The following is a 12,112-nucleotide window of genomic DNA, read 5'->3' on the forward strand; positions in this document are numbered from 1 at the left end:
TACAGAATACATAGCAAAAGGGCAGAATTGTCCCTCATCAGTAATTATCTTAAATATAAATACATTAAACTCTCCAAAGGTAGAGATTGGCAAAATGAACAAAAACATAGTCTATATACTATCCTCAAGAGATTTGCTTTAGATACGAAAACAGTAAGAGGTTAAAAATAAAAGGATGAAAAAAATGGTAACCATATGAAAGCTGGAGTGGCTACAGATTTATTTTTTTCTATTTGGAGTGGCAGTATTATTATCACTAGAACACTTTCTAACACCATACACAAAAATAAACTCAAAATGGATTAAAGATCTAAACATAAGACCAGAAACTATAAAACTCCTAGAAGAAAACAGGCAAAACACTCTGACATAAATCACAGCAGGATCCTATATGACCCACCTCCAAGAATATTGGAAATAAAAGCAAAAATAAACAAATGGGACCTAATTAAAATTAAAAGCTTCTGCACAACAAAGGAAACTATAAGCAAGGTGAAAAGACAGCCTTGAGAATGGGAGAAAACAATAGCAAAAGAAGCAATGGACAAAGAATTAATCTCAAAAATATACAAGCGACTCCTGCAGCTCAATTCCAAAAAAATAAATGACCCAATCAAAACGTGGGCCAAAGAACTAAACAGACATTTCTGCAAAGAAGACATACAGATGGCTAACAAACACATGAAAAGATGCTCAACATCACTCATTATCAGAGAAATGCAAATCAAAACCACAATGAGGAACCATTTCACAACAGTCAGAATGGCTGCTATCCAAGTCTACAAGCAATAAATGCTGGAGAGGGTGTGGAGAAAAGGGAACCCTCTTCACTGTTGGTGGGAATGCAAACTAGTACAGCCACTATGGAGAACAGTGTGGAGATTCCTTAAAAAACTGGAAATAGAACTGCTATATGACTCAGCAATCCCACTGCTGGGCATACACACCAAGGAAACCAGAATTGAAAGAGACACGTGTACCCCAATGTTCATCACAGCACTGTTTATAATAGCCAGGATATGGAAGCAACCTAGATGTCCATCAGCAGATGAATGGATAAGGAAGCTGTGGTACATATACACAATGGAATATTACTTAGCCATTAAAAAGAATACATTTGAATCAGTTCTAATGAGGTGGATGAAACTGGAGCCTATTATACAGAGTGAAGTAAGCCAGAAAGAAAAATACCAATACAGTATACTAACACATATATATATGGAATTTAGAAAGATGGTAATGATAACCCTGTATGTGAGATAGCAAAAGAGACACAGATGTATAGAATAGTCTTTTGGACTCTGTGGGAGAGGGTGAGGCTGGAATGATTTGGGAGAATGGCACTGAAACATGTATATTATCATATGTGAAATGTATCGCCAGTCCAGGTTCGATGCATGAGACAGGGTGCTTGGGGCTGGTGCACTGGGATGACCCAGAGGGATAAGATGAGGAGGGAGGTGGGAGGGGGGTTCAGGATGGGGAACACATGTACACCCATGGCACATCCATGTCAATGTATGGCAAAACCAATACAATATTGTAAAGTAATTAGCCTCCAATTAAAACAAATAAATAAATAAAAGTATAATAAAGAAAAAAGATTACAGTAGAGATAAACAAAATACAGATATGAAAAACAAAGAAAGTGAACTAAACCAAAAGTTAATTCTTTGTAAAGATCAACAAAATTGACAAGCTTTTAGCTGTACTGATTAGAAAAAAGGGAGAAGACACCAATTATTACAATCAACTGTGAAAGACAGGGCATTACTACTGACTTTACAGAAATAAAGCACCGTAAGAGAACATTACGAACAACCATCTACAATAAACTGGATAACTTAGATGAAATGGACATATTCTGAGAAATACACAAATGACCAAATATAACTCAAGAAAAAATAGAAATCTGACTGGACGTATAACAAGTAATGAGATGAATCAGCAATCAGAAACCTCCCTACAAAGTTGTCTTGGACCAGATGGCTTTACTGATGAATTCTAAATTAAAAAAAAAAAATCAACCACCGATCCTTCTCAAACTCTTCCAAAAACACTAGAGAGGAAGGATCATTTCCTTACTCATAAAATGAGACCAGCATTACCCTGATACCAAAACTAGGCAAAAACATTATAAGAGTAGACACTACAGACCAATATTCCTTATGCCCAAAATCTAAATATTATCACTCAGTCACATCCGACTCTTTGTGACCCCATGAACTGTAGCCCGCCAGGCTCCTATGTCCATGGTATTCTCTAGGCAAGAATACTGGAGTAGATTGCCATTTCCTCCTCCAGAAGATCTTCCTGACCCAGGGATCAAACCTATGTCTCCTATGTCTCTTGGATAGCAGGTGGATTGTTTACATGCTGAGCCATCAGGGAATAGTTGCAAAAATCCTCTCCAATTTACTAGCAAATTGAATTTAACAGCAGATTAAAAGGATGATACAGTAAGTCTCCTACATATGAAACTTCAAGTTGCCAACTTTCAAAGATGTGAATGTGTGTTCACATCAATCATGTAAGTTAGTTCACGTGTCTGGTGTACATTGTCATGAGCATGTATCCTCTGCAAGTGGTTGTTCAAATTGCCCTCCATCTCCTATTGCTGATGATCCTTCAGCTCCACCATCTCCCCATCTCCTCTGCCTCCTCCAGTCAGTAATTCTTCTTGGTTCTTCACTCAATGCCAGCCTCCATATGCCAGCTGTTGTACTGTACAACTGTATTCTGCAAAGTACTGTACTGTAAGATTAAACGTTTTATTTTTTGTGTTTGTTTTTTATATATTATTTGTGTGAAATATATAACCCAAACCTACTACAGTACAGTACTACACAGTTGACTGTGTTAGTTGGGTACCTAGGCTAACTTTGTTGGACTTACTAACAAACTGGACTCACAGATGAGCACGTAGAACAGAACTCATTTGTATGTAGGGAACTTACTGTACACCATGACCAAGTGGGATTTATCCCAGGAATGCAAGGATGGTGCAACATATGAAAATCAATGTAATACACCACATTAACAGAATGAAGAAAAAGACCTACGTGATAATCACAATTGATACAGAAACAGCTTTTTATAAAATCTTGCATTCTCTCATAATAAAAAGTGAACAAAGGAATTTCCTCAATATGTAAAGATTTATGAAAAACCCACAGTTAACACCATACTCAGTGGTGGAAAACCAAAAATTTCCCAGCTAAGATGAATAATAAGACAAGGATGCCTGCTTCTGCCAATTCTATTCAACATTGTACTGGCTATTCTAGCTATAAAAAAAAAATCAATAAAAGGCATCCAAATCAGAAGGGAAAAATTGAAGCTATCTCTATTCAGATATCTGATCTTACATACAGAAAATGCTAAAGAATCCACAAAAAAATTGTTGGAGCTAATAAATGAATTCAGTTTTTTCAGGGTATGAAGTCAACATGCAAAAATAGTTGCATTTCTATACACTAGCAATAAAATAAGTAATCTGAAAAGTCAATCAAGAAAACAATTTACAATAGCATCAGAAAGAACACTTACGATTAAGTTTACCCAAGGAGACAAAAAGACCTGTACACTGAAAACTAGAGAAGCGACTGCAATGAGAAGTCTGTGCACAGCAACGAAGAGTAGCCGCCGCTCTCTGCAACTTAAGAAAGCCCATGCACAACAATGAAGACCCAGCTCAAAGAAAAATAAATTTTAAAAACATAAAGATACATATTCTCAGATAAAATTTTAAAAAGATCAAGAAGCTTCCACTTCTGCTTAGGATGTAGAAAGTCACAACATACCATCTCTCTTATCCTAAAAATGAGTAAAGACTAGATTCCATAAAACTATATCTTTTCATGAACCCATTTGAAAACAGGCTTCAAGAAAACCAAGTGATCTGAATTCCAAAGCATGGCAAACCTCTGTAAAATGAGAACAGGTACTTCAAAAGTATCAAGGTAATGAAAAACAGGGAAAGACTGTCAAAGTGTCACAGATGGAAACCTAACAACACTGCTGATGAAAGTACAAATTAGGGCACAGTGCCAAGTGGGGAAAAAAACCTCAGAGGAAACACCGGGGAGTTACAGTAGAACAGCTCGAGTAAAGACATCCTCTTCAGCCTCCAGACTCTGAAAATGGAGAAGGATTGGTCCTCACCGCCCATGAAGTCTGTAATAGGCCAGCTGAAGTGCCAGCTGAATAAATGTATCAGGGTGAAGCTGCTTCTTCTTGGTTAGCTTTTTGCCAAAAGATGTAAAGGCATACACCACAAGCTGGAGATCAGATGCCTAACAAACAGAATTAAATGGGAAGAGTGAACATATACCCAAGGAGAATATCCCCAAAGATAACCAAATTATCATTAGCATTAAACGAATAAAACAGAAATAAAGGTGTTAAAAGCTGTAACTTTTAAATGTTTTATGCCATCATACTTGGATGATAGCCAAATATTCATACACAGTAGTTAAAAGATAAAGTATTAGCTATCAAAGAGAAAAGTGAAAAATCTACCTGCTTGAAATACTGGGCCTTAGCTTGGTTGATGTCATTTAATACTTTTTCATCCACAGTGAAAACAAGCTCCTCTGGAACCGGTATATCCCGTACTTTTTCTGAGCCCTGAAAATAGGGAAAACTTAAAAATACCATATCTATAAAAATATGAGGTGAAAAGGGAGGAAATCATTTGTTATAACATACCTTCCATCTTCCTTCATTCTCAAGAATTCTCTCATCAACATAATAGCAGATTTTTACTGTAACCATTGCATCAAAAGGAGCATGCTAAAATGAAAACATACAAGATTTTGAATACTTCATGTAAGTTAAGACTTGACCCAGTATTTTATTTTCATTTTTGCCCCACTCTTAACACACAAAAGCAGAATTCTCATATGCCTCACCTCATAATGATCAAGATACGGATATTCTACAGTATAGTAAGTAATTGATGTATTTTATTTTCTGAGAAAGAATAAATATTTAAAGTCAGAAGCACCTAATCAGGGCTCTTGAAGTAATGGGAAGGGATGTAAAGTAAATATGAATCATAAAGAGAAAACAATTGCTATTTGCACTGGAAGTTAAAGGAGGTATACACATATACATATACAATGATAAAATGTTAAGGAATGGTGCGAGCACTATGGAAAAGCAAATGGAGGTGCCAGTGACAGCACAGGGAACAAAACTCACGGGTCATGGACAAACCCTTTTCTAACTGCATCTCACAACTGCATAGTATTCTGTAGCTTTACAATGAATTTTCACAGACATTGCATATATTATTTCACTGAGACAATAGTGTTAAAATGCAACCAGTAAGAAGAGCAATACTGAAGTGCCAATACTTTGTCTACCTGATGCAAAGAGCCGACTCATTGGAAAATACCCTGATTCTGGGAAAGACTGAAGGCAGGAGGAGAAGGGGGTGACAGAGGATGAGATGGTTGGATGGCATCACTGATTCAATGGACATGGGTTTGAGCAAACTCTGGGAGAGAGTGAAGGACAGGGAAGCCTCGTGTGCTGTAGTCCATGGGGTCGCAAAGAGTCGGACACGACTGAGCAACTGAACAACAACAAATGTGATCTCCACAAAACCCTCTAACAAACAGAAGACAAAACAGTTGACCCCAGGATTTTAAATCCCGAGAGGGAAATGCGATTATGTAATCTAATCAACAAAGCACATATTCTAGTACCAACGTAAGAGAGCAGCAACATGACTCTAGATTAAGAGCAAGTTAACTTTACAGTATATATGCTTTAACCTATATAAAACATTATTAGTAAATAGTATTTTCGGTAATCATCTTGGGTTGCAAGAGTAACCTACATGGAATTTTGAAAGCAAATTATCTAGTAAAGACCATCAGATCAATTTTATAAATATATGAGGGATAATGCATACACATAAAACGTGTCCACTCACTTTACTACAAGAAAGCCTCTCAGTTGTACAAAGACACATGCTCATTATAGGACCAGTATTTTTATCCCAAAATAGAAAATATGATTAAAATTACTTTCTCCTGAATTTGAGCGAACCACAGGATATTGATGCCATAAGTAAAAATCAAAGTAGTACAAGGTGGTAATTTAAGGAGGCTGGGAATGAGGGAGGAAAGCAAGAAGATAAGCTCTTGATGATGAGAGTAACTTAACCCTTACATAACAATGTAACACTCAGTTTGAACAATTTAACATACAGTGAAACAAAACTCTCAAAACGAGAGTACCAAGTAAAAACTAGAAAAATATAAGTGCAAACAAACCAGAAGAGAGAGCAGGCAGAGGGGGAAAATGGTTATGAATAATATTAAGCTCAGTTTTAGAATCTGGAGACAGGAAGAGACTGTTAGGAGGATAAAGGCAATGTGAGACGTGCATGAAGAAGAGGGAGATCCTCTGTATCTGACAAGTCAAGGAGAAACGGAAGAAGCCAGAAGGTTGTTAACTACTTTACAAAGCACAGTTTCCAGGGAATAGTGAGGCTATAAACCAGACTGAGGAGGTTAAGAAGAACCAAACAAGGAGCTGAAGAGAAAAAAGCTGAGGCAATTAACAAGAAATCTTTTGTCAACAGGGGACTCTTAAGGAAGAAGAAAGACAACTGTTAACAGACATTCTATTACCTGCACATCAACCACTCCACCTTCTCTGGCAGTTAACAATGACTTTATTTTTCTTTAGGCAACCAGTGCACATCTCTGTGGTGGTTTGAATGAGTGAGTAATTCTACTAGCTGGGTGCCAAGGTTTGGCATGTGACCCAGACCAGGTGGACTCCCTGGAGTGTGCACAAGACTCACACAGGCTGATACAACCAACAAGCATTATTCTCAGGTCTTTTGCTGGAACCAGAGGGGTTAAAAAAAAAATAAAAAAAGCTGACTATTTCCATGGAGAACAATAACCTACTAGGAGAGCTGTGAAAACATGAGACTGTAGGTAAAACCATCACATGGTACAGTCTACATAAAAATAAAGCTGAGCATAGGAAAGTGATGCCAAAAAATGTAGAAATTTCTAATGAAAGCATTTGGACATTGGAAGTCAACCTAACCCAAATTTAGCTGTACGCCATGCGATAAATATCTCCGTAAGGTAATGACAGTTTGATTTTAATGGCAGTTTGATTTAGGGTTCTATCACCTAAAACTGAAAAAAATTACTCATTAGTACAACTACTGAACCCAGATCAACATTACAGGTCTTTTTAGTATTTTACAGTCACTAAATCTTTTGGAGGAAAGCCCCCAAACAAACAAAAAAATCTATCTCATATTACTTTATACCAAGTCACATACTTTATGAAAAGTTATATAACAAGATTATAAGTATAGATTGCAATTCTGACTTAGGTTGATTTCTTCATTTTCTTGGTTCATAGACCTCCTGAATGTCCATCAGAAAATGGCAGGATAGAGATGATAAAGACAACCATAGGAGAACAGAAGAGAAACAAGTTGTGTGTGTGTGTGTGTGTGTATTTTATAAAGAAGGTAAAAAAAAAATGCTATCCAGTACCAGATATTTTACTATCCAGAAGTAAATAATGTTCCAAAGATCATGTGTCATTTTTTTAAACAAGGTTACCAAATTACTAGGTAAATGTACAAATACAGCTACATACATTTCTCTGTGCACAGAACATATACATAATGCTATATCTTTTTAAATGTGTTGTAATTTTCAACAAGTAGCAGTCGATTTTAAAAGAGCTTCTACTACATAAAGATACATGCAAATTCCATTTTACACATACATACCAAACTGTTAGCCTAACTACAGATGAAACTAATTTGTCCTATACTGTTTTTGCTGAGAATTCATAACTAAAACTTTTACTCTAATGCCATAAAGCTAAAAAATGATTTATTATCCTGCCACAGGACAGCCTAACTATTGTAGATTACTGCCACTCATTTAACTGAAAAGAGTAAAAGGAAAAAGTAACTTCAGTAGTTTACTTACATCACAATTACTGCCAAATACTCCATTAGAAAAGGCAATCAAGTTATAAGATTTGTCACCCCAGCGTACTGTTGGATCTCCATTAAGAATCTTTGCAGAAACCTAAAATAAATTTATTATTTCAAATTAAAAGAATCTTAATATTGGTTTTTAAGTATTTGTATCTTAAATACACACAAACACACATGATCTCACTTTTCCTCTCTTAAGGTAAACCAAATTTAATAAAATAATAGCTATTCTCAAGAAATAATAATTCAGGTCCTAACTATCTAAATACTCAAAATCAAAGAAATTCTACAGAAAAGAGTATGGGACAATATTCATGAATGTTTAGAGAACATCAAAGTGAAAGGACAAGGTGTTTGCAACTTTAACAGGATAAGAAGCATTGATAAGTTTAGTCATCAGAATCTAGTTACAAGGAAAATATTTCAGGAATTCATATCCCACTAAGCCAGTTTCTCAAATGGTAGGTTTTGGCCATAAGTGAGTCGGGAAATCACTGTAAACATCTTTACAAAAAGAATAACAATAGAACATAAATATCAGAGTACATCACAGATAGTCAAAGTAATTACTGTTTTGTGAAACTTCTATTATGTATGTATTTGTGTGCGTGTGAGCATGTGTGTGTGTTTAATGAGCTGCAATCTAAATATGTCTAACTGTAGATTGCAAAAAAAGTCTGAGCAACATTAAAATATATTCTTCCTCAAGCAGCTTGTTGATTCTACGTTTAAAAAAGCAGCTAAAGAGGGAAAAATTGTTTTCAAGCTACAAGATTTTTCAATCCAATATTATTTATTTCTCTCATTCAATACTGATAGATGCAAAGATTCTGAGATTCCTACAAATACAACTGCTTATCTTTTATTTTTTCCCAGGAAATGGTAATGTCCCAGAAAAAAAAAATAAAACCCCAATTATCCTTAAACTCACTAACGTCAGTGTGTTCTATAAAACCAAATGATAAAATAAGTCACAAGGGTTATGTAATTCTTAGGACAGACCTCACCAACTAAGGTATCAAGGCCCACTGCTGTGGGCTATAGGTAGGTTTTCATGTCACCTTTGGTTTGAAAAGCTCATTTTGCCCCATGCCTTATGCAAATTTTCTATAATCAATGGAAAGGCTGGGAACCACTGCCATGTGATACGGAGAAGGCAATGGCACCCCACTCCTGTGTTCATGCCTGGAGAATCCCAGGGACAGGGGAACCTGGTGGGCTGCCATCTATGGGGTCGCACAGAGTCGGACACGACTGAAGCTACTCAGCAGCAGCAGCAGCAGCCATGTGATAAGCAAATAATACTCATATTTCTTTAAACAACATACAAGATCTGTCTAAACAGCCTTGCCGCTTAGACAGTAAAGCGTCTGCCTACAATGTGGGAGACCCAGGTTCGATCCCTGGGTCAGGAAGATCCTCTGGAGAAGGAAATGGCAACCTACTCCAGTACTCTTGCCTGGAAAATCCCATGGACAGAGGCTACAGCCCATGGGGTCACAAAGAGTCGGACATGACTGAGCGACTTCACTTTCTTTCTTTCTAAACAGAGCTGAACAATGTGGCAAGGATTTACAAAGCATTATTTATTTATGTATAATCTTACGATACGTGTGTGTGTGTGTGTGTGTGTGTATAGCTAAGAAAATGTTTTAAAAGCTTGCACAAAATATTTATGACTTAGTATTTGTGCTTTCTTTTCTTAGCTGCCCCATTCTAAGATAAAAGATGTTTCCAAAATCTAGGAGACAATTGTTTTCACGATTATGTTTCAAGGTGGTTTTATAGGTGTATACTTCAAACTAAGTTGTATACATTAAATATATACAGTTTCTTGCATGTCAATTATACTTAATAAAGTGATTCTTTAAAAAAAAAAAAGGCCTGCATGTAACAAAATTCTTCTCATGTTCAATTTACACAAGAGTTCTCCAGAAAAATCTGTGGGAAGAAATAAAACAAGGGACTTTCCTGGTGGTCTCGTGGTTAAGAATCCATCTGCCAGCGCAGGGGACAGAGGTCCGGCCCATAAGTGGTAGCTACTGAAGCCCATGCACCTAGAGCCTGTCTCCACAACAAGAGAAGCCATTGCGATGAGAAGCCCACACACCGCAACTGGAGAGTACATCCTGCTTGCCACAACTATAAAGAAAGCTCATGCAAAGCAACAAAGACCCAGCACAGCCAAAAATAATTAAAAAAAAAAAAAAAAACAAGAAAGAAAGAAATAACAGAACAAGATAGTTGAATACCTGAGAATAATCTTCTGGTGTAGCATGTGGACTGTCATCATCTAAACAAAATACCAATAAACTGCTCTGAATTTTTTCTAACATAGTCAGGTTCTCTGGATTAAGACTAATCAAATATTCTCGTGCCTAAAGGGCAAGGAGAAAAAAATAAAATGTTACAAGTTAAATATAAAATAGCCAGAAAAGCTCAACAGGTTTTTGAAAAGTTAAGAGAAAAGGTTCATCAAGAAAAGTGTAAATTCAAGGACCTCTGTATTGAGTCCTGAACAGGTTTTCTTCTCCAATAGCATGCCTAGTCCCTACACTTGTGCTACTAAATGTATAAAGGTTAAAGTTATGCCTGCTTTCCTGGGTGCTCAGACAGTAAAGAAAATGCCTGCAATTCAGGAGACCCAGGTTAGACCCCTCAGTTGGGAAGGTCCCTTGGAGAAGGAAATGGCTACCCACTCGAGTATTCTTGCCTGGAGAATCCCATAAACAGAGGAGCCTGGTGGGCTACAGTTCATGGGGTCACAAAAAGTCGGATATGACTGAGTGACTAAGCACAGATAAAGTTATGCCACCCCCTAGATTTTCTGATTGTTCAATACTGTACAATGTATTTAAAACTGCTTAAAGCTTAAAGCTGTCTGTCCATTTGTCTTTATTTCAAAGTTTGAACAAAGGGCCAGCATGTCCTTGAGTTCAGTGTTTGAAGTTTAAATGTAAATAATAGTATATCCTCTCCCCAAGTCTAAGTTATAGTTAATAATATTGTACTGCGTATTTGAAAGTTGCTAGAGAGTAGATCTTAAAGTTCTCATCACAAGAAAAATATTTTTAAATTTTCTGTATGGTGATGGACGTTAACTAGATTTACTGTGACATTTCTCAATATAAACAAATACTGAATCCTTATGTGTATACCGGAATATAATGCTGTAAGTCAACTGTACCTCAAAAGAAAAGAAAAATGTAAATTATAACCTTAGCCCATCGAGTTCGCTCCTCGGAAGTTAACGCTGCTACCCCAGGTCCGTCAGGTTCACTGTGGCATTTCTTTTGGACGTATGTCAATTGCCTTTGGAAGATTAAATAAGGAAGATTCAAAAAGAGCACAGGCAGGAGCACTAGCTACTTTGGCCTTTCATAGGTTACAAAGTGTATTATTATTTAAACGTTTTGCTGTATTATCCAAAGAAAGGGATTATGGTCTCTACAGCAACAGAGTTATCTCCTACACCTTTATTTTTTTCCCACAGTGATTATGTGCCTATTAATATCATCAGTACACTTGACAAGAGATTAAGTAAATAAATTTTCTGCTTGATATAATTTATACTCTCAATAGGTACATGCACTTCCAAGATCCAAGTAAATGCCCTGCATAATGGAGAAGTTTAAAAATATTCTGGTACATAATCTCACAAATATCAGATACATTTTATCTAACTAAAAACTATGTGAATATATTAACAGAGGACTTATTCTATATCCAATTAATACTTGGGTTTAATCCCCAAAATAGAAATAACATAAAGTTTTAAATATTTTCACATGTACCATCGTTACTTAAAATCATTATAAAGACTATTCAGTTCAGTTGCTCAGTTGTGTCCGACTCTTTGTGACCCCATGGACTGCAGCATGCCAGGCCTCCCTATCCATCACCAACTCCCGGAGTTTACTCAAACTCATGTCCACTGAGTCGGTGATGCCATCCAACTATCTCATCCTCTGTCGTCCCCTTCTCCTCCTACCCTCAATCTTTCCCAGCATCAGGGTCTTTTCAAATGAGTCCGTTCTTTGCATCAGGTGGCCAAAGTACTGGTGTTTCAGCTTCAGCATCAGTCCTTCTAATGAATATTCAGGACTGATTTCC

The 12,112-nt window shown here is 36.6% G+C and overlaps 1 protein-coding gene across 8 annotated transcripts in view; it reads right to left on the minus strand.

Moving 5' to 3' along the window:
* The window catches only part of CROT (carnitine O-octanoyltransferase), a 51,121-nt gene that overhangs the window by 14,386 nt on the left and 24,623 nt on the right, over window positions 1-12,112 (minus strand). For all 8 annotated transcript variants that reach the window (XR_014067457.1, XR_014067459.1, XR_014067458.1 and 5 more), the window contains 6 exons: window positions 11,218-11,311; window positions 10,252-10,377; window positions 7,989-8,090; window positions 4,711-4,794; window positions 4,522-4,629; window positions 4,165-4,295 (listed from right to left, as the gene is read on the minus strand). Coding sequence is in view for 5 of the 8 variants with exons in the window: in XM_081536509.1 (XP_081392635.1) it covers window positions 4,165-4,295; window positions 4,522-4,629; window positions 4,711-4,794; window positions 7,989-8,090; window positions 10,252-10,377; window positions 11,218-11,311 (645 nt within the window). In the remaining 3 variants the exon portion in view is untranslated. The remainder of the gene's footprint in view (window positions 1-4,164; window positions 4,296-4,521; window positions 4,630-4,710; window positions 4,795-7,988; window positions 8,091-10,251; window positions 10,378-11,217; window positions 11,312-12,112) is intronic.

The sequence above is a fragment of the Giraffa tippelskirchi genome, chromosome 10 (genome assembly GCF_054371585.1).
Source record: "Giraffa tippelskirchi isolate mGirTip1 chromosome 10, T2T-mGirTip1v1.2.pri, whole genome shotgun sequence".
NCBI lineage: Eukaryota > Metazoa > Chordata > Mammalia > Artiodactyla > Giraffidae > Giraffa > Giraffa tippelskirchi.